This window comes from Hyposmocoma kahamanoa, unplaced genomic scaffold (genome assembly GCF_003589595.1).
Source record: "Hyposmocoma kahamanoa isolate Upper Pololo Valley unplaced genomic scaffold, ASM358959v1 102, whole genome shotgun sequence".
NCBI classification, from domain to species: domain Eukaryota; kingdom Metazoa; phylum Arthropoda; class Insecta; order Lepidoptera; family Cosmopterigidae; genus Hyposmocoma; species Hyposmocoma kahamanoa.
This window is the reverse complement of record NW_020653337.1, coordinates 12779995-12806281: the sequence shown is the minus strand read 5'-3', so window position 1 is coordinate 12806281 and position 26287 is coordinate 12779995. Positions and strand designations below refer to the sequence as shown.

The window sequence follows — 26287 nt, the reverse complement described above, 5'->3', positions numbered from 1 at the left end:
ACTAACGCCGCTAAACCATTTTATGCTAGGTGCTATTTAAACATCGTATTTCACAAGATTGTGACATGACTAGAGATGGGTCATGGATAAATATCATTGGGATAAATACTCAGGATAAATATCCATTTTTACTCGATATTTATACAAAAACGTGGATAAATATTTTTAATCGTGGTTTATTATTTATATTTAGTAAAACGAAAGTATATTTTTAAGCTTAATTGTAAACATTGATACATTATATTGCTTGTTATCCTTGTTTTCTATATGCAGTAATAAAAAAAAAACTTTTAAGTACCGTAAATCCCTGTATTTTGCGTGAACCTAATTATTTTTTAAATACGTAGTTTATTTAAAAAAAAGAATTATCTCCACACAATATTAATCAGCTGTCTAACATTTTGTATGGATTTTTTTTTTCAAGTCACTAAGTTGGTCCACTATTGTACAGTTGTGCAGCTTCGTATATAGAATATAAGAGTTTTTGGTTGTTCAATATTTTATTTGAAAAAACTACAGACGTCATGGGAAATGCTTAAACGATAATTAATTCTAATACAAAGTAAATTCAATTCAAAATAACTTGGCCACTATTTTGCCAAACCCTACATTCGCTACCGAATAATTTACATAGTACGAAAGAGACGGAAAGAGCCGCTAAGGACAATTGTGTTCACACTTTGCATTAAAACATTTTGTGTACCTACACAATTATAAACATTTATTTTTTATATCATGTGTTTTAATTAATAGATTTGGTGTGTGAAATGTGAAGGAGAATCCTTGGGCTATTTCAAGTCCAAACATGATTTTATTTAGTACGCAGTGGACCCCAAAACCATAAAGTTAGGTCGCACTTTATTAAGCAGGATAGGTCAGCTCAATGGTTACAGTTCTATTGATATTTTTCTGTCAATCGAATTTTCTAAACCAGTCAACTTTTATGTTGATAAAAGTTTCGGTTAGGTTAAGTTAGGTTAAAGTATGTTGCATTTAATTTACATTCCTACCATTAGTGAGATGTTATCGACTCAAAACTTAGGTACTAAAACAGTAATGTTACATAAAACAATGGCAAAATGAGAAGTAATCGTACGTAATTATTTAATAAAAAATTAATTCTATTATAAAAACACAAAAAAATAATTATCCATGTTCTAGGATAAATACTCAGTGAAATCGGATATTTATCTATTGACAGATATTTATCGGGAAAAAACACATCTCTAGACGTGACAAGGCAAGTTCACTATAGCAAACATAACATAAGAGTGTTTGTTTGTCGCATTTAAGTTAGATTATAAACACCAGATTCTTCAGAGACCAAATTAATGAGAGAATGTCAAAACAATAGATCACATTTTATTGTGTACTGTATCATATTGTATTTCAAAGAGTAGGGTGGTTTAAAGATCTCGCGAATATCCAGCTTATTATTTGTTGTTGGTGGTGATTATCAATGGTATGTCAGTCTAGACCTTGTTGCATGAGTGTGTGAAGGTCTCTGAAGGCGGCGCCGAGGCGGCCCTGCAGTGTCTGTCGTTTGAGCAGGAACGCACGTACGTCCAGCAATAATCTGTGAATCTGCACGCACTTTGCATATCGCTCCTCACGCGGTATATCCACACCCAATGTATGAACTGGCGCACTCACATTAGCGCGAACTACTGACGAAAAGTTGCGCACTATTAACCTTAGCGCGTTGCAGCCACATTGCATATACCTAAGTAATAAGGAAAAATATTGTGTTTTTCTCGATTCAAACTTGATATTAAATATAATCTAGAAAGGTTTACTTACGATTCGTATTTGCTTTGTAATAAATCGTATATTTTAGGCAGCATCAGCAGACAAATGTCTAAATTCCAAAGTGATCTGAAATTGTTTTTACACATTATTGGTTTCTTTAGACTAACAATTTCGTATTATTATAATAGTATAATAATGGTAACTTACGGTTTGTGAGCCATCACATTAAGAATATCGAGAATCACAGATGTATCCTCCAAGGCGATAACGGATTCTAGGGCAGTTTTCAAATTTTTGTTCATTCTTACGGAGTGGAATATCTGAAATAAATATTAAAAGATATATTTAGCAGTAACACCAAAGTAGGCTTTGATAAATGCCTAATAAGGTCTAATACAGACAATTTTAACTAAGACTTTGCTATTGTATGTTTATATGCTTGTTCAATGCAATACTATTTTTTCTAAATATAGTAGCAGTAGAGCTCCTTGTGAAAGAGCTCGTCCTGGAAAGTATTGCCATCTTACCTATTTCTGCCTCCAAGCAGTCATGTGAGCATTAGTGCGTTCCGGTTTGGAAGGGTAAGGGTGTCACAGAGTGACGGGCGCTGAGCCAGTGCCCCACAGGTCTTTGCGATTTAAATCTCTGAGTGGCACTGCAACTTTTATGGATAGGCGTGTCGCTTACTACCAAGCGCACGACTTGTTCGTCCCGTTCGTAACTTGTTATTATTAAAAAACAAAACGGGAGGGGCCCTTACTTGCAAAGCGCGTTCTCTGGCAGTGAGAACAGCCATCATAGAGTCGTGTCCACGCATCATAACGCCGAGGACCTCCTGCTCACTGGGCTCAGCACCACCGACACGCGTCCCCCGCCCCGCCATGCCTACTGTTAAGCCACGCTGCAAAACAATACGATGTTCAAATTATGACAATCAAATACTGTATTCTCGATATCCCAGTAAATAGTTACTTTTGGACTCCGAAATCATGGAGCTAACTTTGATCCTTTCGGCGAATAATGACCAGGAGATCAAATGTGTACTTCTGTTTTATTAACAACAACAATATATTACATAAATAATAAGATAATAATAATATTATTATTGTCAACCTTTACTTTCTATGTCACGAATCTCCTAACCTAGTCAAAAGCTATAATATTTGTTATAGAAACCATGTCACATCTACGATGATTGCAACAAAGGAAACCTGGATTGTATTATACTTTTTAAACCTTGTACAGAGACTTTTCATCGATGTCTTATCATGATTTTATTTGTCCTGAACATAGATAAAGTGTTGTGCCTTAAAAAAAATTATGAATTATATGAATAAACTCACAGGCAAAAACTCATCAAGGTCAAGGCCTACAGGTCGGTCTGTAGCGAATGGCACAAACTCCAATTCGCGGTCATTTTCTGCTGTCTCAGCGTGATACATTTGCACGGCTTCTCGGCTTATGCTATCTACCCTACGTCTGAAAGAAGTGAAAATTTTAATAGGTATATTAAATATTCAGGGTTTCCTATTTTGTTTTATTTTTTTTATTTTTTTTTGGAAAACTTACAGCTAGGTAACAAGAATATAATGGTAAGTATAATATACGCTTGACAGACAAGTGCATGTATGTTGAGGGCTAATTAAAAGTTTCCACAGATAATTATTGAGCGATAGAAACAAGGTATAGTAAGTGGACGACTTAAAAAAACATAATAAATCAAATAACGAAATCAAATACGTGACAGTTATAGCAGCTACATATTTGAAGAGAAAAATATATAATTGAGTAAGCGTTTTGGCTTACTTGTACTGGTGTTGAACAAGTCTACCTCACTATATTTATTAACTAAGGAGTTAAATGAGCGAGACGCTCTATTTAAAGATGTATTTTGCCTATAATTTGTCCTAACCATAGGAACGTAAAGTGTAATAGGATTTCTCAGTGTAACCTTGATTGTACGTAGTATTATTTTAGTTTCCTATGTACTCATATCTGTTTAAGCGCATCGAGTATATAATCAGAAATAGAGACGAAATAAGGGCCCTCCATCCCTGGCAACTCATCACGCAAATGGGTCATATCGCTTTTAAATATCAACTGTCGTTTGCACTGAAATCACAAATTAGAAAACTGAAATAGTACAGCGCCAACAACTTTGACCTGTTTGTACGTCTCCGTATATTCCAAAAATATTGTGTATTTATTGTAATAAAGATAATATCTCTAACTACGGGGGGCTGTTCCATTCCGTGATGTGGGAAAAACAGCAAAATATCTAATAACAAAATCGGAATCACATTTCATTGGTAATTAAATATGTAATTATTCAATTTTTGTCTATTATAGCAAAGCTCAAGTTAATCCGGTCAATTTAAAATGAAACGACCGACGATACCCGTCAATCCCGTCAATTGTTTCAAATTCGGGCTGGCCAATCGGAGTGCAGTTGTCACCGTAACGATTTGGTAGAATAGTTTTCAAACAAATTAAATAACATTTCGTCTCTATTTCTGGTTATATACTCGATGTTATAGCGCATCAAAGTAACGAAAGTAAATGCAGTAAGCGCGCACGCGAAAAACTGACGTTTTTAAAACTGAATCAATGGAGTACCTTGTTTCACTAGGTGTCTTGCTAAACGATAACGACCTAGGTCCCAGGGATGGTGGGCCCAACGCCATGTCGCTATTGCTCTGACGAAGACCAGAGGCTGCAAGAAGATTACAATCATAATTATGAAACCATCTAAACATACATACTAATACGTAATATTATAAATACGAAAGTAACTCGGTATATAATATTAGGGGTTAAAGTATGAAATTGCCGTTTCGCACTGAAAAATTAAAACAATTTTTTTTAAGATTAAATATATTTGTTTAATCAAAGTTTTTTCCCTTGTTGTCTATACATTTCTGCCATGTAATCGGAAGGTCATTTAAACCTTTGCGATAGAACTCTGGAGACCTGGACTCCACAGCTGTGTGAAGGGATTTTTGTACTGCTTCCTGGGAATTTTATTTCCACACAAAAAAAAATCAAATTGCGGGAAAAAATGGTAGTTGGTCGGGGCGAGGCCCGACGAATATGTAGGATGATGAATAATTTATATCTGCAGGTCTTGTAGTAGTAAAACTGTTTCTCAAGCAGTGTGAGGTGTTGCGTTATCATAGAGCAATAACGGTGAAGCTGTTTTGCTGCGAGTTCCGTCGTCATTATTCAAACGCCATATGTCATATTGTGGGTATGCTAACATTAAACCATGACGTTTCGTGGTAGTTTCATACGGATCGGCTTCCATCATTACCTTCAATTCAACGTTATTTACATTTGTGACTGGTCTTCCTCGTGGTTCTTTCTTCAAGTCGTAATTTGCCGTATTGCCGGCGTTTGCCGTATTTGCGTATGCCGTATCCTCTCCAAATACAGCATTGACAGTTTCTGCTACGTTAACTCCATGTGGAAATTCGTATTCGAAAATTAGGTACTCAGATTTTCGCTGTATCCATCTTCACGTTAAAAGCTGAATGTAAAAACAATTGAAAGTCGAACAATCAAATATCATGTTTTTTAAGTTAAGCATGTTTTACTTTTCGCGTGAAAAACGTTTCACTCTGAAATCGGACACCATACAGGTTTAATTTTAATTTAAAGTGGCCAGTAAAATAAATCGGCAATTTCATATTTAAACCCCTATTATTAATGAATTTTAGTATAGAGATAGTTTAAGAAGGCAGCCTACTTTTTGTCACAAAAATAAATCTTATAGGGGGTGAAATAGGCGTGAAAGTTTGTATAGAGAACCAATAAAACTGAAATTAGTATAGTACAGTAGGCCACTCGAAATACTTCTATAGTGACCGTCAGGATGGCTGGTCGCCTGTGGTATCGGGCACTGAGTGTATATTCAAGAATTGCTACCTATTTGCTCCCTTTTTTAAATAATCGCTACCTTTGATATATTCTGAGAAATTAAAAAAAAAATTGACTAGCCCTTCTGATATCAGGATTTTTCAGATGTATGTATTACCAGTAATTGCTACCTATTTGCTACTTTCACGAATTAAAGGTATACGCTTATTATCTACATTTATTAAAAAAATATTGCGATTGAAAATTGTCTGATTAAATTTAAAAAGCAAAAGTTTTTAGTGCTCTATTGCCATAATATAAAGAGCAGGCGTTGGCACTTTTCACACAAAAATTTTCAATCGTTTAAGCCATCCTGACATCAAAAAGGCTGCTCAATATTTTTTTTTAATTTATCAGAATGTATCAAAGGTAGCAATTATTTAGAAAAGGTGGCAAATAAGTAGGTAATAGGTAGTAATTCTTGAATATACACTCGGTACCAGAAGCCACAGGCGACCAGCCATCCTGACGGTCACTTCTTCTACGCAGACGAAGTCGCGGGCACCAGCTAGTCGAAGATATAATTACAGTGAACCCGTAATTAAAAATGGTGTAAATTTTTTGGATATTACCATTACTATTAGCTTGATATTGTAATTACAAAAGGTCCTTGATTGTACCTTTGTAACTTCGAACTAGGTAGTGGTCTGTTTGTTTTTCGGGGGCCTTGAATATCGTTTGTATTTTTATTGTACAGTCAACAGAACATCAAGCTACACATTGACGTATCTTGTTCCGTTGCACTGGAGGCGATTTTCGACCAAAAATGTGTAGTCTGATGTGCTGCTGTCCGTACTTTATTACTTCTTTTAAAATTAATACCCAAATTTTATATATATTTAAATTACGTTTATCAATTATATTTTGATATTCCTATTTGTATTGTCTCCTTATTTTTATATCAATAGTAAAAATTGTGTAAAACAAAAAATTCAAGTCAAGGTATTAAAAATAGAGTGGTCAGTGTTTATACCTACTCGAAATGAAAGTAAAGTTTATTCTAAAATGACCCCTTAAACATTTCGCATTTATGTCTTTGGCTCAACATAATCAATACTTATGCTTTTTTTTATAAAAATAAATTAAGTGCGCATTTGACCTCCATCTCACCTCAAGGAAAGTGACGGTGAGGTCGAGCATACACATCTAAATAGCCTATTCACTCTCGCTTTGAAAAGGCCCAAGTTAATGCGTTCAGGGAATAAGTCTGCGGGTACGGAATTCCATTCCATAGATTTTAGCCATATAAATGTGGAAGCGTAACGCTTCGTGCCTATCTTTGGAATCCAAAATATAGTGGAGGAACCATAGCCCACGTCTAGTCCCCCGATGATGGGAAGGAGAAGGCGAAGTTAAATCGTGCAATTCTATCGTACACTCTCCGTGATAAATCCTGTAGAATACCGATAAGCAGGCAACTTACGGCGGTGTTCAAGGCTCAGTAGCTTCGCCTCTACTGAATCCGAGTCACCTACAAGCCTCTTAAGTGCTAACTTATTTAACCGCCTCTGTGGCCGAACGGTTACCACGCAGAGGTCCCAGGTTCGCTTCCCAGGCCGGGAGAAATACTTGTATGCCCTACACTTATTTATCTAGTGAGTTTGGGTGTAATTTGTGGTTGTGTATTTGTGTATCCATGGCACCCGCGTACACAACCATGACACAGGGTTTCCCTAGTGCGGGGCTATGTTGATTGTGTGTGTCTGTGTGTGTTTCTGTTTGTGTGTGTGTGTCTGTGTGTCCGTGTGTGTGTCTGTGTGTGCGTTAGTGCGCGTGCGCGCGTGTGTGTATTAAGGTAAGCTTTAAATTTATTTTATTTTATTGAAACATAATGTAACCAGAACGTTTGATGTTACTTACTCATTTCACAGTTCCGTTTAGTTTCTTTGTAAGAGTTATGGCGGTTAAGTGAAGCTGAGAGCGGGCTGGCGGCGTAGTCTCGAACGGTTGCGGTAGGTGCAGTGGTGAATGTGCTATTGTCTTTAGTCCCATCTGCCCATAGGTTAGAAAATGCTGTATAAGCTGTTTGATGTCTTGGTTATAGCGGAAGGCTGATATTAGGCTTTTGTAAGTAGCCCTAAAGCAAGATTAGGATTAACTAAAAATGACTTTATTTTTGAACTCTTTGATTTTAGAATTTATCCACTTAAATGATATGTTATATTTAATTTTCATACAGATTTATAAAAAAGCAGGGATAGCCTGGTACTGGTAAACGCTTACTTCCTATATAGGACCTTAAGTAAGATTTGAGCCACATAACTCTTAAGTAGTAAGTCTCTAGTTCGATCAGTACAGCAGACAATGGTCAAATGTTTTCCATCGAGGAGACCCCTGCTCAACAATGGAACTGTGAGCGACGATGGGGTTGGCGGTGATATAGTTACAATCTCTCATTTCGTTAATAATTTCACGATTGCAATTTGATAAAACTAAACGGTTAGTAACGGAGGAAACAAAAAACAACTTACGATGCAATATCTCAGGTTTTTTATCAAAACTACTGTACTCTTTAGTAGAAGTGGGTATACGTGAGGTTTGTATTTCAGTGCGCTGACGCTGCGGCGGCGAGGGCTGCGGCTGAGGGCGGGTGAGTTGTGCGGGAGACGGAGACTGAGGAGGTTCGCCCAGCATTAGATCGCGGAGCGACGTCGCTGCTGTATGCACCAAGTTCGTGGCATCTTGATCTAATATAACAAAACACAGTATTATTTTTATTTAAATGAAAATTAGTAAATAATCTTAATGTGCATGGTTTTGTATTAGTGTATACGTACTATTACAAAAACATTGGACATGGGTCTGACCATTCAGCTGACGGGGTACACCTTTAATGTTATCAAAGTGCAAATAATATTAACCTTCAATGACCTGTGTGTACGTCTCCATATATTCCAAAAATATTATGTATTTATTGTAATAATGATAATATCTCTAACTATGGGGAGCTGTTCCATTCGGTGGTGTGGGCAAAGCAGCAACACATCTAATTACAAAACAAACGGAATCATATTAATCGGTAATTAAATATGTAATTTTTCAATTTTCGTCCATTAAAGCTAAGCTCAAGTTAAACTGGTCAGTCAAATGTATCGAATTCGGGCTGGCCAATCGGAACGCAGTTGTCACCGTTATGATATGGCAGAATAGTTTTCAAACAAATTAAATAACATTTCGTCTTTATTTCTGGTTATATACTCGATGTACCAGCAAAAGCTACTACTAGCTATAACTAAGGTGCATGGCTAGTACAGTAACAATGTTAATGTGATGCGTTTATACCTGGGATGGGGTAATCGTCAGCCGGTGGAGGAGTTCGATTCACTGGAACAAATAAGGAAATATGAAGATTAATTAGTTAAGTAGATTAGTTACATAAGATTATGCCTTAAGGGAAACAGCGTTTTTTATTTTACCGCCTCTGTGGCCGAACAGTCATAATGCTGGTCTGCCTCTATACAGAGGTTCCAGATTAGACCATGAGACCACGACCATGATTTTTAATAATGATAAACGATCTGCCACTGTCTGTTCGTTATTCTAAATGCCTCATGTTCGCGGACGATCTAAAACTGTTCACGTCAATAAACGGGGCTGACGATTGCAAGGCGCTTCAGCTGGATATTGACGCGGTTGCTGGGTGGGCTGACAGAAATCGTTTGTTCTTTAACGTGTCAAAATGTAAGGCAATCACTTTTACTCGCAGCCGAACACCGTTATGTTTTACCTACCATTTGTGTGGGACACCAATGACGAGAGTCCAAACGATTAATGATCTTGGATTGACAATGGATTCCAGGTTAGACTTCCGACAGCATATTACTTCCATCTGTAGTAGAGCTAGCAAAACACTAGGGTTCATTATGAGGGTCGGTTCCGAGTTCAAGAATCCTGGAGTTGCTGTGATGCTATATAAGTCCTTGGTTCGCAGTCGACTAGAGTACAACTCTATAGTCTGGGATCCCTCGGAAGCAAAATATGAAACTATGTTGGAACGAATCCAGCGTAAATTAGCACGTTATCTTTACATGCGACTCTACGGGTATTATCCGTTTTTGTATCCGTCTCTCTTTGTTAATGGCATGGTGGGGCTGGATACACTTGCATTAAGAAGGAAGGAAACGCTACTGTCCCATTATGTTCGATTGCTCACCAACCGAATTTACAACCCGGAGGCGCTGGCGCGCTGTGGCCTGGTTGGAGTGCCGTCGCGGTACCTAAGCGCGCGCGCGCGTCGTCCGCATCGTCTCTTCGCAGACAGTGGCGCCGCATCGCGCACGAGAAGCGCTGATAACGCACCTACTCCACGCGCGATCGCGCTGCTAAACGCATTGCTCACCCAGTATCAGGATTTAGATTTAGACATATTCTTTGACAAACAGCATGTTATTCATCGCGGGATACTGCTGTTCTTGAACTACCTATCGAGTACTGCTGCCGTGTGAGTGAATGGCATGCTGTGCGCAATTTTAATTTTCACTATTTATTTTGTTTTCGATGTTATTTTATTCAATCTATTATTTTATTTTCCTTATTAATATGTTCAATTTAACTTGTAAGCGCTTTGGTGTTAATACTGTAAGCTTCCAAGTGTTTATAAATAAATAAATAAATAAATAAATAAATAAATGAGAAAGACGACACAAAGCTGAGTGGATGACAGATTCCGTAACGACACTGCATGCACACTTTACGGCTTATTTATTAGCTTTATTATTTATTGTTATAGTTATTTACTCCCTGTTTGTGTGTTATTTGTGTTTATTATCTAATTGTTATGCTTTTTTAAATTTTATCTCGATTTTCTTCATATTATCATGTGCCCTAATTCTTAAATGTATATGTACTCTGCTGTTTCTTTATGAAATAAAAATATTTCATTCTTTCTTTTTTCTTTCATGTGTGTGTCCATGGCATCTGCGATACAGGGTTTCCCCAGTGCGAAGCTGAGTGTGTGCGTTAACCTAACCTGTGAGGCACAGTACTGACAGGACGACCTTTCTGCTGCGTCCGTGTATACCGACGAAGTTGCTGTACCTATTGCGACTACATTACTCTACGAAGTCTAAGAAGGTCGTGGAGTACATCAGGCTAAAAGCCAAATACACCCAGAGGGTCGAGCGATTGGAGGCCCGCCACAACGTGAATTTTAATTCGTTTAAGATTGAGAGATTAGTGAGAGTACCGACGAACTTCTGCCGACCTTCATGAAGGAAAAGTTTTGCCCGAAGGGTGTCATATATCGGCGACTTCGCGGCCAGCTACCTGACACCAGATTGCGCCACACGTCGCCGCAGGTGCATTTTCGTGTAGATTAGTTATTTAGTTCATTATATTGTATGTTAGTTAGTCCTTAAGGCATATATTATTATGAGTCAAGTGGTCTGAATTAAATGACAAAAGAAATAAACTTATTGTTAATAATTTTAATAATATTTCGTTTCTATGAGATTAGTAAAAGGCCCGACACGTCGGTTTGTTAGAAAAATATTAATACGCGATTTAGATCCGAAAAAATAGTTTAATTTCCTATGTGTAACAATCGCGAAAACCTTAGAACTTAATATTTCATTCATTAATTCATTCAATATCTTTAATATATTATGATTCAGTACCGCTACCATGAGTTTTCAGGGACAGTTGTCGCAAGCCACTACGTAAAATATTTGCATTCAGAATGTTAGTTTTCTCTGTGACCGCTAGAGACGCTGTACTATTTTTCATACAAAAGTGTGAAGTTACGCGGTCGTTAGCGACAACTGTCCCTGTAATCTCGTAGTTGAGGCACTGTATAGTAAAACAAAATGTTGTAAAACAGTCAGTTTGACGTCCTCGGTGGCATAAAGGCGGCGACTGACCAGATCATCTCGGCGTAACTAACATTCGCGGCGAGCATGTTACGATGCGGCTTAACAGATCGACCGGTATCATTGCTCCTATTGAACTCTGCGCTCGGTGGCATTCGCATTCGCAGCCGAAATGTCGAATGACAAAGTCGTGCTTGAGAGGGGTCCCATAAAATTGTACGTTCTTGTCATTTACCAATAGAAAACAGAGTTTTATCCCTGTCCCACTCCATTGTTTTAAAACGAAAACAGGCGATGATGCTCGATACATACGCACTCCCGACAATTGTTCGAGCTGTACTGACCTAAATTAGGGCATAACACTAAAAGGGTCCCGACATCAACGCGAGGGCCGGTACGCTATACTGACCACGCGAATACTCATGTTACGTTACGCCGAAATGATCCGGTCAGTCGTCGCTTTAATGGTTTGCACTGTGGGCGCTGGATGAGGTCCCGAGTTCGATTCACCGGTGGGACGAATTTGGGAACTGTTATTTTCTAAACTGGTTCTGGTCTCTGTGTTTTGGGTAGTGCCCCGGAGAGAATTTCATTGTTCTGGTGCTCATATTGAGTCCAGGTAATTTTATTGGTGTGATTTGTGAGTTGTTGTTTGTGAGTGAGATTTTTTTAATTTGCTAGACGCACATTAAAAAAAATCTCGAAATGTTTGTGTATGTAATGTAGCGTAGTGTTGGGCAAAATTTAGTTGTTCAGGCAATTAAATATTGACAATTAATTAATTGTCAATAGCGAAGCAGCAATTAACAATTGATAAATCAATCGTTAATCGCGTATATCTACAATTAACAATTAATCAATATTCAATCTTTTCAATCATTTTGTGAGTGATACACCCAACCCCCTAACCCAACCACTAACCCACTCATAGCCCACCCCTAACCCACCCTGTAACCCACCACCTAACCTACCCCCTCACAAACACCTCACTCACCTCCTCACCCACCCACTCACTCAAAATCGTGCACACCATCTTGGATTTAGAAATGAGTGCCATATTCGTAATGACACTTTTATTCGGTAGTTTCAATTGTAGTTTTAATTGTTACTGTCAATTGTTTCTTAGAACAATTTAAAAAATTAATTTATAGATTTTTTAGTCTGATTGAATTTCTGATTGAAATTCAATTGATTAACGCCCAGCACTGAGCGTATACATGGCTGTTTGATACCATTCAATATTCTTACTATCTATTAAATTGGTGTTTGTTCAAGGGACTAACAAGCACGATCTTTAAAAAAAATTCAAATACATACAAGATCTAGAAGGGCGGAATATTTCCGTGTAATCATGAATGTTCGATATGACAGCGCCGGAGTCTTCATCAGCTTCCGTTCCTGAGGCAGACTCTTCCGCAGTTTTCTCGTCTAGAAGAGTCGGTCGGTGCATCACTATTAGGAAAAAAATATATATTTTTATTTTATTTGGGGAGGTAACAGCTTCCTTTATCACTAGTACAAATATACAAGCATAGAGTTAAAGGTCAGTTTCAAAATTCTCTACGTCACTCTTAGCATAAGGTTGTCACTTTATAATGTCCAGACAGTGCAGTCTACTCAGTTACAATTATATATTTTAAAAAAACTGGTCTTGTGAGTAGCTTCAAACAATTGAATTAAAATTGGAGGCCTTAAGCTCAATGAGCTCATAACTGTATAAATTTAAAAAAGATCTTGTGCAACAGTTCGTACATACATAAATACACACATTATATACAGCGTGTCCCAAAATTCAACGATAAGCGGGCGCTGGAGGGTGGACCTGCGCATAACTACTTGAGGAAAAATAAGAAAAAAAATTTATACCATTTTTTTTTTAAATTGTTATTCTTCGAAAATTTACTCCCTTAATGATATTTTAAATCACCACGACCACATTTTTTCAGATATTTCTGATGTTTTAATTTTAACGGCCACCTAAGTAGTACTGCTGTCTACCACAACTCTTAAAATTCCCAGAATGCCTGCAATTTTACAAAAAAATCCATCAAAATATTTTTTTTCCTTGAAATTTTGAAATATTTTTACCTGCAGTCGACTTTCCCTCATCGTTTTGTAAAAAAAAAGTACGGACACCACTGCGGCAAGTATTTTTAAAAATTGACGCAACTAACCAAGATTCCAAAATGGTATAATACTTTAAGAGAACTAGGCGCAAAAAAATATTGGTACCATTTCTAAGAAAGACTAAATTTCTTGATTATTGTTCTTATTCATAATAATCACTTTCACTATGTGCCGAAAAAAGGTTATGTGTTGCAATTTCTTGGAATTTCAATGGCACGTGTGCGTAGTCGATGCAATTTAGAAATTAGAGAGAGAGAAAAATACCGAGAGATATACGTTAGAAAGAGATAGATAGATGCCCTTTGTTGAATAACAATAAAGCAGGTACTTAAAAAAAATGTTGCAAAAAATATTCGTACCATTTTTAAGAAAGACTAAAATTCTAAATTATTGTTCTTATTTATAGTAATCACTTTTACTATTAGCCGAAAATAGGTTTTTGTTGCTGAAAAATGTTGAATAAATCAAAACAAATGGTATTTCTTCATTTAATTTATTTATTGCTAAATTAACATTATAGTAAATGTTCAAATTGTTTGCCACCAGCATTAATACATGCACGATATCGCCTTAAAAATCATCGTTTTATCTGTCGTGCATATCTTCTACCGTTGATATGAGCCGCAGCTTGATTGACTTTTTGCCGAAGCTCGTCCAATGTTGTGATGGGTTTTGCGTAAATCCTGTCTTTGAGACAACCCCAATAGAAGAAATCCATGGGGTTTAGGTCGGGTGAACGGGGTGGCCATATGATAGGACCAAGTCGCCCGATCCAACGCCCAGGATATTCTTGGTTTAAGTATTCTCGCACAGGACGGGCGTAGTGAGCTGGGCAACCATCATTTTGAAACCACATGTTTTGTAGATCACTTAAGGGGATGTCTTCTAATAATTCTTGCAAATCATTTTGTAAAAAGTTCAAATAACTATCACCATCTAAGTTTCCTTGTAACTCAAAGGGCCCAATCACTTTTCCATTTAATATGCCTGTCCATAGGTTAACCTTGAATTGATATTGGGATTTGTCTTGTCTCATCAGGTGCGGATTTTCATTGCTCCAACTATGTAAATTGTGAAGATTTAAATAGCCATCTTTCTTGCAGGTTGTTTCGTCCGACCATAGAACTTTGTCTAGGAACTGGGGATCTTCCCGGTGTTTTTGCAGCATCACACGGCAAAATGCGATCCGTAGTGGATAGTCCCAAGGCAATAACGTCTGCACTCGCCTATAGTGATATGGGTGGAGCTTGTGACGTTTCAGAATTCGATGTGCCGTACTTTTTGGGATTCCCGTAGCTGCTTCTATGGCATGTACTGAGGTAGTTGCATCAATGTTTATTTCATTGAGAACTTCTTCATCGCATTCCGATTTCAGTCTTCCAGCGTTTCTTCTGGCAGATGGAAAATGACCCTCCGAAAACGCTCGATGCACATTCAAAAATACTCGATAATCCGGGTAACTTTCAGTGTTTGGGTACCTTTCTCGATACAATCTGCTGGCAGCGTTAGCTTTGCACCGACATTCTCCATAAATGAGGTGCATGTTAGCGTATTCCACCGGTGTGTATGGTAGCGGCATGATTTTTTTTTTTTTTTTTTTAAATACATGACAGGCAAATGACTCCACTCCACCTGATGTTAAGTGGAAAGTGGTATCCAAACGCGAAGGAACCTAGTGCAGCGATGAGACCCTCGCTGCACTAGCCACCTCCACCCTGCCTGCCTACAATATGCCTCTTCACGCCTCGTTTAAAGGACCCCATATTATAAGAGGGAGGGAAGACATGTGCCGGAAGGGAGTTCCATTTGTCAACCGTGCGGCAGAGAAAGGAGCCACCGAACCTTTTAGTACGCGATGGAATGCGGCAGGTAGTGAAACGGTGACTACGAAGGCCAGCACGCGTGCTTCTGAGCAGGAACGGGGAAGGGGGGATGAGGTTGAACAGCTCTTCAGAGCACTCACCATGGTACATGCGGTAAAAGGCGCTAAGCGATGCAACATCTCTACGCAGTTGCAGAGGTTCAAGGCGTGATGAGACCTCTTCGTCGCCTATGATTCGAGTAGCACGACGCTGTAATTTATCCAAGGCATCGAGTAAGTACTTGGCGGAGCCGTCCCACAAGTGCGAACAATACTCAACGCAAGACCGGACCTGTGTTTTGTATAGCAGGCATAACTGGTCCGGCGTGAAAAAACGTCGCACCTTGTTCAGGACTCCGAGTTTCCGTGAGGCTGTTTTGATCACAGATTCGATGTAGCTCCTTGGATTCAAATCACAGCAGATTTCCATACCGAGCAAGGTAAACCTGCTCTGAGGTGAAAGTGCTGTGCTCATCAGAGAAAGCATGGGAAGGAACGGCGACAATTTTGTTGTTAACGCGCAAACCTGTGTTTTCTTGGCGTTGAACTCAACAAGATTTTTAGATCCCCATGCAGAGATGAGGTCCAATATCCTATTGAGCTCAACGACAAGATCAGATTGCTCTCTGTCAGTATCGGCGCGCCCAGCTGCGGGGAATCCGTGATATCCCCCATGAACAGTGCTATCATCTGCATAACAATGAATATTCCCAAGTGGAAGCATATCATTGATATGCAGAAGGAAAAGCGTGGGAGATAGGACGGATCCCTGCGGTACGCCGGCGTTCACATTCACGAACCTCGAAATGCTGCCGTCAGAAACGACGCGAATTCTCCGCTCACGAAGGAAATCGGCAATCCAGCTGCATAACTGGGCTGGCAAACCGTACGCCGGGAGCTTGGAGAGAAGAGCTTTGTGCCAGACCCGATCGAACGCTTTGGCTATATCGAGGCTAACAGCCAACGACTCGCCACGTTTGTCTATAGCCTCACCCCAAATATGCGATAAGTACGCTAGAAGGTCACCCGTTGATCGTTTCGGACGAAACCCATACTGCCGATCATTAATTATGGAGTGATCTTCTAGGTATTGGGTCAGTTGTTTGTTAAGGATCCGCTCTAAAACCTTGCATATTATGGAAGTAATGGATATGGGACGGTAATTATGCGGGTCTGATCGGTCGCCTTTTTTGGGAACTGGTTGCACATTAGCCTCTCTCCAAGAGTCCGGCACACGACCTGAAGAGAGTGACAGACGATACAGTCGCGTTAGCACGGGGGTCAACTCAGCTGCGCAGCTCCTAAGTACAATCGCTGGGATACCATCAGGACCACTAGCTTTCCGGACGTCGAGAGACTGCAGCTGCGTACGCACATCGCATTGTCTGATACGAATATCAGACATCGTGTAGCCACAGTGAGGTAGAGTTGGTGGCTGTGCGTTACAGTCGTCGAGACAGGAGTTAGCCGCAAACAGATTGGCCAGGAGGTCGGCTTTATCTTGCGGCTTGTGGGCTAGATTGCCGTCAGAATATCTCAGCGGGGGCAGTGAGGGCTGGCAGAAGTTCGACGCAACGGCTCTGGCCAGACGCCAGTAACTCCGACTACCAGTGGGATGCGTCAGGAGTTCTTGGCCAACTCGTGCGACGCGCTGAGCATCCGCTCTGATGTACGCTCTTTTGCAAGACCTGGTGGCATTATTGTAGGCTGTTTTAAGTGAGTTCGTATTGGGATCGTCTGAAGCTAGACCCCTGATCCAAGCGCGGTATGCAGTCTGTTTGTTCTCAACAGCCACAGCACACTCGCGGTTGAACCAGCGGTTGCGCCTCCCTTTACTGACGAGATCCGAATGCGGGATGTAGTATTCCATCCCGATTAAGATCTCATCCGCAACGGCAGTCGCGCTAGCTGTTGGATCCACCTCACTAAAACAGCGCTGCCGCCAAGGAACGGATGCAAAATAGTCCCGCATACCGTCCCAATCTGCCGACGCATAATGCCAAATGCGGCGTTTAGCCACAGTAGGTGGTGGTGGCAGTAACGTTGCCACTTTAGTGGATATCAAGCAGTGATCCGAAGTACCCAGAGGGGCTTGGACCTCCACCCGATATCCAGCCGGGCGAGACGTCAGCAGAAGGTCCAACAAAGAGGGCGCGTCACCAACCCTATCTGGAATCCGGGTGGGCTGGTTTACCAGTTGGGTTAAACCGTGTGTGAGAGCGAATGTGTGGGCAGTTCTTCCAGCATGGTCAGTTTTAGAGGAACTTAACCACGACTCGTGGTGAGCATTGAAGTCCCCTAAAAACACCAATTCCGCTGTAGGAAACTGCGCCTGCGCGTCGTCTGCCGCCCGAGTAAGGTGGTCTATGAGACGAGTTGTCTCCATGTCGCCGTGGTGGGATCTGTAGAGGCAAATGTAGACACGGCAATGACTGCCCAGGTCAACATGTACCCCAAGGATGGAGAAGGAGGGGTCCTCCAAATGACGCAGACGGCGACAGCAAACATCTGCCCGGACAAACAAGCAGACCCCAGCTTTCGCTTTGAAGGACTCTTCAAGCATATAGCCAGGGTAATTCAAGTAGCTGCTGTCAGCCGGGCAGAGTATTTGCGTCTCCATAAGGAACAGCATTTCCGGTCGAGCCGTCTCAAGATGTTGGTGGACGGCGTGGATGTTACTGTGGAGTCCTCGAATGTTCGTGAACTCCACCTTAAAGAGCGCTTTAGTGGTGGGGGTGTGCACCGCTGTACGACCGAAATTTGTACTTTGCGCTAACATGTTGGAGGGAAAAAGAGGCGTGAAGCGAGAAAACAGTGCCGCGACACAAGCGGTCAAATCGCGGGGCCTGCTTCCCCAGAGACTTGCCTACAGACAAGTTGCGCTGATCCGCCGGACGGAAGGGCCCCCGAACCCCCCCGGGAATGGCCGCCGGGACCCCACCTCCCGGTCACCAACCGGCACGTCTAACCACACCGAGATTATGCGCGGCATGGTGAGGCAGCCTCACGAGCTGGTTAAGCACGCTTGGGCCCCTGTACTGTACCGCGGGCGGCCAGCGGAATAACCGTTTCTACGGGTCTCCCTGGCCGGCGGGTCAATGCAGTTGTCCTGGCACTGGTTCGGCGGAAGCCTCCACAGACCACAAATGTCGCGGCAGCGTTGCCTCGGGCTCTGGTTGTACGCTGACTGATCCCGGAACGCATCCGACTATCGAACACTTGGCGGGTTTTCTATTATATTAATATTATATAATAGGTATTTTTCTACTATATTAATATTGCACGACTACTTGTAATGATTAATTGAATGGAATACGTGTATTCCGTTCAATCAATCCATTTAGCGCGGAAGGAGGTTTCCCACCACTAAATAGTTGTTATAACGTCATGGGGGATACATAAAATGTGTCACGCTCGGTTTTCATATTGCTGTACTTGCGGCGGCTATCCAGATATATGTCTGTGATTGTGTATAAAACAAAAGGAAGCAAATCTAACAAAACAGAGGGAATATAACGAAAGACATGAAAATTGTTGACTTACTTTGTTTAGGCGGTTTCTCTTTGGAAAAACTCTTCCGGACACTTTGTCCTTTCTGGAACGGTGATAGTTCCCTGACGACGGGCGGCGACACCGGAGGTGGCCCGCCGAACGGGTGCACTTTAGCGAGATCAACTACTGATAATACCACGTAAGTGGCGTGGAACGATCCCACAATCTGCAAACAGAGTATTAAAATTTGTTTGGTTTATTTGTACATGTTTCATTTCATTTTATCGATAAATTGGGAAAGAACGAGTTGTAATGGTATATTTTATTGTTAAAATTATTTATTACTGTAATTGGGTTAAATTGTAATGCTCTTTCGATATATTTGCTGAAAAAAGGAGGAGGTTCTCAATTCGACTGTATGTTTTTTATGTAGGTATGTAAGTTACGCGATAACTCCGGTATTTGTAAACCGATTTTCATGATTCTTTTTTTTCGAAAGAGGATACCTCCATAGTGGTACCATTTAATTTTGAAGAAAATCATCCACCTCTAAGAGTAGCTGTTCACGCATGAAGATTCATTTTTATAAATAGCGCCTAAATTTTATCATAAGGAGCAATTATTTTAATGGTTGATTTTGCTATTCTCCAATTCAAGGCGTTTTTCTCTCAATTTACTTTAAGTAGTTAGAACCTATTTTTATTATCTCCTGTGTCAAGTCCCGTATAGTGGCGAACTAGGGGATGAATCCGGGTTTGCTCACATTCCGGTAACCGATTTCAATAAAACTTGGTAATTATATGTAATTCCACGTACTTTTGAGGTCGGTTTTTTTAGCACTACGTACTGAAATTAAGTTATTTGCCAAAAAATGGTTTTTGTTATAAACATAATAAACATGTGAATCAAAAAAATTATGAATTTCTGGTTTGCTCTCGCTATGTGAACTTTGTTGTTTGTGGAAGTATCATTATCATTGTTTGCTTTACGTTTAGGGCATGCATATGATCTGATCACAGGCTATGTCACTCGAGGATGTGAATCACTAGCGCAAATATTGTTGTGTAATGACCAATGATCGGAAAAAGGTGTTCCACATACATAGATACATGTATAGACGTAGCTACAAGGAGCGACTTAGAGTTATTAAAACCACCAAATATTAATTAATTACTTTTTCGAATTCCGGATTTCCGGAAATGGTTTTACTGCATCGTAGAACAAATTACATTAGAAGGATATGTTTCTCGTAATGGAGGAAATGAAACAGTTTTTTTTATGACACCAAGTGACGGGACGAACAAGTCGTGGGCCTGGTGGTAAACGACACGCCTGTCCATAACAATTGCAGTGCCACTTAGAGCTTTAAATCATAAAGATCTAAGGGGCACTGCAATTGCGCCCGTCAGTTTCGTGTGACTGTAATTCCGCTACATATGGCGAGAATAAAACCAATGGAGATGTTTCGTGACATAAAATGTTTTGAGGTATGCCGCAACTTTGTACATTATACACCATAAAATGTTACAAGGTGACTGATTCTCTGAAAGATCGCTAAAGGAGTAGTCGCCCACGGTCTGTAAGGACGACTGCGAATATTAAAATAATCAGAGAACGACTTCACCGAAATCCATGTCGCACCCAGAAGAAACTTGCTTTGCAGACTAACATTTCACGTGTTCCAGTCAACAGAATTATGAAATACGACCTCAAGGAAAGGCGTACAGGTGTGGGAAAGTCCACTTGCTAAATGATTGCCTCCTATAAAAAATACGCTACACCAATGAAAGAATGTTCATGGTCAAAGAAAAGTTCAACTGATAAAACAATAAATATTTTTGCCAAAAGCAGCGAAGGTGTTCCAGCTTCAGCACAAAATGTTTAGCGTACCCATCATCTGGCGAGTGTGATGGTATGGTTAGTGGTGGGTTTCGTATAAAGGTGTCACTACACTCCATTTTTGCAAACAAGGCGTTAAGATAAAACCAAAAAATTATCAAAGTGACATTTTAGAGACTGTGGTGAAACCCTTTATTTAACAAAAAAGAATGGATTTTCCAGCAAGACTGCACCGGCCATAAGGCTAAAATGAGTCAAGCGTAACAAATTTTCCGGGCTTCATCGCGGTGGAAGAATGGCCACTCTCCAGTGCTGATCTTAACCCACTTGACTATTCTCTGTAGACTGAATTGGAACTCAAGACCTGCCAAAAGTCGCACCCAAACCTGGATTCTCTAAAGCGGAGCCTCATCAAATAAGCGAACGGAAACCCACTGGAGAAGCTTTATGCCGCGACCTAAGATTGGCCAGAAAGTCTAAGAGCTTGTATTAGGAATAGAGGCGGCCATTTTGAGTAATAATTGCTGGTAGTTGTTGGTTGATTAGTGTCTACTTATCATTAACTGAAAATTTTTAAAATATAATTTAATATTGAGTTAATTCTTTAAATTTTTATGTAAGTTTTACTATGTCTCAAAACTTATGAGCTCACGAGGTCTATAAAATAAAATAAAACTTATATTCTTTAACTCACAAGCTGTGTTTGTGCAACAGTGATGTCGTGTATCGGGCCCCAATGTCCATGCACAGTATCAAGCACGCGCGCAGGCTCCCAACCTACCACATGCAGTCCGTCGTTGCCGCAGCCTAGCAGCGTCGCGCCGTCTTCACTAAATTGCATAAACCTGTACAAATACATTACTATGTAAATAAGTTCATTATAAAAAAATATTAAGACTTTTACTTAATTCATTATGTGTCGACCTCGAGTGTTATGCAACCTTTTGTATGGACAAAAGGTTGCATAACACGTTAAGTTATAATCTAAAACTAAGCACATACTGCACTGCAATATCCGCATAGTATAAATTTTACTGTGATATTTTACAACAAAATTCATACAGTGTGTTAAGTACTTACGTTAATACATGCACACTGTGCATAAAATATGGTTAAAATAAAAATTTGTACAGTAATTATTGCATCTTTTCCGTACCTCAGCGTGACCTAGGCTTAATAATAATAATAAATAACAGTGTCCTATATTATAGTACCACTGCTGGGCATGACAGAAAAATTGTCAAACTAACCATAAAAACAGTAAACAAAAAGTACATACCTAATGGATGTTTGCTCCTTCTCAAATTTGGACACCAATTGGAATTTCTCCATGTCCCAAAAATTTACTGTTTTGTCAGTCCCAGAGCTTGCAAGCAGGAACTCATGTGGGTGGAACTTGACACAAGTGACAGATGACGTGTGCTCGATAAACTCTTGCAACACCTTACCAACACGCACATCCCATACTTTTACTATTCCTGAAAAAGAGCAACAATATTTTTTTTATACATGACAGGCAGATGACTCTACTCCACCTGAATAAACAAATACATAAATAAGCAGTAAATACATAACTAAACAAGTAAATAAATAAGCAAGTGCTTCTATTTTCTCAATGCCCCTCAGCAATCATCAGATTTCCAAATGCACATGAATATTAATTTCCATGGCCATTAATTATTACATTTAAAATCTATAATATGAATTTTGAACGACGTACTTTATTGTTGATATATTTTGATTTCCGTGTGAACTATATGGAGCTATAAAACTATTTCCCTATTTTTAATAGCATTTACTCCATGTCAATAAGCAAGTTAACAAAAATAAAGTAAAGGAAAAGGAAGTGATTTAACTTTTTTATAATATTCTTTTAAAATATTCTTTACTGTTCCGATTAAAACACCACAAGCAAAAGAAACACGTTTTTGCACTTTTTAAAAATAGCCATTTTTGTCTTTCTTGAAAGTATCGGTTTCTTGTACAAAAATACAAGTACAAGCTGTAAGTTATCAGTCGTGCCTGTGACTTTAGCGGCTTTCCTCCTATTAGATAGTAAATAGAAAATGTAATAGCAACTCTATATACTTCCAAGTCGACTGAATGCGCCCAGTCTGTACCAAAGGCAAAGGGCAACTGAATAAAACTCGAAGACAGCTAAAACACGAAGTTTGCCGGCCCTGGCAGACTTAAAATAGAAGCACTGTAATGCATGTGCTATAAAGTTTAAAAGTGATTTGAATTAAGAATTTAATTTAAAATTCAATTTCACCCAAGTGGTTTAAGGTTTTTTTTTTTATTAATTTTGGCTTTGGTATTTGTTTCAAACCCACATACAGTGGCAAATTTGTTGTTGAGTGATTACATTTTGAGTCAAATTAGTAGTTTTGAAAAGTATGTATTTAATTTTAATACACAAACCGTCTTCACAAGCTGATGCAATCCACTGGCCATCCGGACTAAACTGCAAACTATTTACAGCCACATGATGACTGGAATATGTATATATGCATCCTCTCTGCCTTGTGTCCCATAATTTTATATTACTGTCACAAGAGCCTGTAGTCAGATAATCACCATAGGGGTGAAAGTCCATACACTTTATAGCACCTTTGTGTCCAGTAAAAGTTCTTAATAATTTAGCTGCTTCTAAGTCCCATATTTTTAAAGCTCCTGTTTGTGAACCAGCACAGACTAGATCTTCTGAATGTCCAAAACACACACATTCCACAGGGGTTGTGTGTCCACTAAGACTCTGCAAATAGTAATCCAATTTAATAATTTTATTTTAAACATAGTTCTGACAATCTTGATATCTAACTTTTTTATTTTTTAATAAATTAGCAAATTATTTAAACTTGGCATAATTAATGGGATAAAAATGTGAAGGTATTTACATAACAGTTCCCTAAAACATATCCATAGATTTTAAGAGTAAACTATTTTAAAGAAAAATATTTGTTTGTAAATTATAAAGAATCATTTGGTAAGGTTTGAACTCCAGACTTTCAGTATACATACTTTGGACAAAGAGGACACTAGACCATACCTTTGCATGCATGTATAACTAAAAGATTGTATCTGAAAAGTTACATGAATTTAAAACAATCATGAATGCCTATAATCATACATACAATAAAAGTATAACTTTTGGCTGCCAATTTTGCAAAAAACGTAAACTATTATTTCGCTTTACTAACCATCTAGTGGCTATTAGACTACATAAAACCGTGACAATCCCCCTTAATACTCACAAATTTTTATATATCACTTAGCATTATACATAATAACGCAACACTAGGAAACCGTGTATCGCGGGTGCCATGGACACACACATAGACCCACAAATTACACCCAAACTCACGAGAAAAATAAATGTAGGCCATACACATATTTCTTCTGGCCTGGGAATCGAACCCAGAACCTCTGTGTGGCAGTCCAGCATGGTAACCGTTCGGCCATGGAAGCAGTTATTATTATACAACACTTGAAGATATTCTCCTTAACCTACTTGTTACTGAAACATAAATCTTTCCGATTTGTTCTATTTTCGCAATATTGTCCGATTTTAGAATAAAAGTCATAAGAAAGATAAGGAAAAAATTCAAGAAGTTCTGGAAAAGCCAGAAAATGGTGTTATTTTTAAAAGAACTTGCTTGTTTAGTCTTACACTAAAATTGTTATTGGATTAAATGAAAAATTATTGACTTTATATTTTTTATTAGAAATAAAATAAAAAAAATAATTTTCATTATACAAAAAAAAAAGTGTGGTACATTTGAAAACAGTCTTTCAGATGCAAAGTGATTTTACATTTTGTTCAAAATAATTTGGTGTTTTTGTTGTTTGAACTTTTTAACTTAGGTCTCAGAGTGACGGACGCAGTTGTAGTGCCCTCAGATCTATTCCAATTGCAGCTGCGAGTGGCACTGGAACTGCTATAGACAGACGAGTATCTTACCACCAGATGAACGACATTTGTCCAGTCACTTGGTATCATAAAAAAATCATTTGTAGCAACATGTCTTTTTTGCTAGTTGAACTACACACATATCATCATCAGTGTCGATAGACAATTCACTATCATCACTATAGTAAACTGTTTTGGGCAAAATTATGACATGAGATGGTATGTCCTCATCGTCTTTGTGGGATGCACGAAAGGAGCCTACCCGTAATGAGGTATTCCTGGTATACATACCAGGAATACTCTGAGCAAGAATTGGTGAGTACCTTAAGCTAATTGGCAAATCCTTACACTATGATGGCAAACATGTACCATGCATAGCTCAGCTTGGTAGCTACTTGAAGCATGATTAGCGTGCCTAAGTTCTGGGCCGGGATAATACAGTGTATGCCATCAATACAATAAGAAGAAGACCGTCTTCCTTATTTTCCACCTCCTCAATAATTTCATTCATTTTTAACACCCTTAAACATGATCTGAATATAAGAATACTTATTACAAACATATTACAATAGTAACCTACATTACTACTGTTTGATATAAAGAACACCAATGTCGACAACAAAAAATTCACACTTTTATTTATTATTCCAACATAAAAAACTGTTAAATAGGATATAGAACATAATAATAATATTACTATGCCGTAGTAGTAGTAACACATGCAATAAAAATATTGTTACTTTACCTTTTATTAGCAATCCTGTTTTTATAATGTAAATACTTCAACACTAATACACAATACAATATATCACAAATGACACTCCTAACTTTTCTGTCAACACTAAAATTGTTTTTCTTTAAGTGTTCCTTTAAAAGTGAACTAACAAGTAGGTATGTGTTATTATTATTACGTAAAATTTTCAGTTCACATTCTATTATCCAAATTTTTTTAAAAGACCTTTATTTAAATTGTATGTTATAAAATTAGTATCTAAAAAGTAAAAAAGTTTTAAAAATACAAACCATCAAACAACTTTGCCGGCCTATAGCCCATAGATTGACTTTCTTATCATCACCTCCAGTGGCCAGTACTTGGTTGGACTTATGGCCCATCGCCAGGCAATTGACATTTGCTTTGTGGGCGATGAACTCTTCTGCAACAGGCATTGAACCATATTGGTATAGCCACATTTATTAACAACCATTTTACTAATTGTTTACTTATTGACTTACGCAGTTTCCATGACCTTCGTATTGAATCCATTGTTAAATGCTTATTAATCTAAAACGATTCCACGTAGGGATCGTAACCTTGTAAAAAGTGCACATAAATTTATTCACTCAGATTATAATTTGTGTACGCAGCACAAATCTCGAACCAAAAATAAAATATTTGTTAAATCAAAGATTTTCTTTTTAATTGAATTATTCTATTGCTTTGCTATTAAATTCACAGGTGATTTTGTTTGACATTATTTGATTTGACAGATTAGTTGGCAGGCGAATGAATGAAAAGAACGAACAATAACTTCGAAAAGAGTGGAAAAAAAAGATAATTAAAATCCATAGACAAGCTGTCTTTAAGTG

The 26287-nt window shown here is 38.7% G+C and overlaps 1 protein-coding gene across 2 annotated transcripts; it reads right to left on the bottom strand.

Moving 5' to 3' along the window:
* Nucleotides 1–321: 321 nt before the first annotated feature.
* LOC113234411 (katanin p80 WD40 repeat-containing subunit B1-like) lies at nucleotides 322–26074 on the bottom strand. 2 transcript variants are annotated; one of them, XM_026469732.1, is made up of 16 exons: nucleotides 25934–26074; nucleotides 25724–25854; nucleotides 23212–23545; nucleotides 22070–22268; nucleotides 21485–21635; nucleotides 19003–19177; nucleotides 12789–12923; nucleotides 8947–8988; nucleotides 8196–8351; nucleotides 7525–7656; nucleotides 4366–4462; nucleotides 3093–3228; nucleotides 2510–2650; nucleotides 1957–2069; nucleotides 1801–1875; nucleotides 322–1723 (listed from the first exon to the last, which is right to left on the bottom strand). In XM_026469732.1, exons 1-16 carry the CDS (start codon nucleotides 25962–25964, stop codon nucleotides 1468–1470), a joined length of 2304 nt encoding a protein of 767 aa, XP_026325517.1. In that variant the 5' UTR covers nucleotides 25965–26074; the 3' UTR covers nucleotides 322–1467. The 2 variants fall into 2 exon arrangements, with proteins under 2 accessions (XP_026325517.1, XP_026325509.1); XM_026469724.1 differs by having other exon boundaries at nucleotides 8136–8351; nucleotides 25934–26073.
* Nucleotides 26075–26287: the final 213 nt, after the last annotated feature.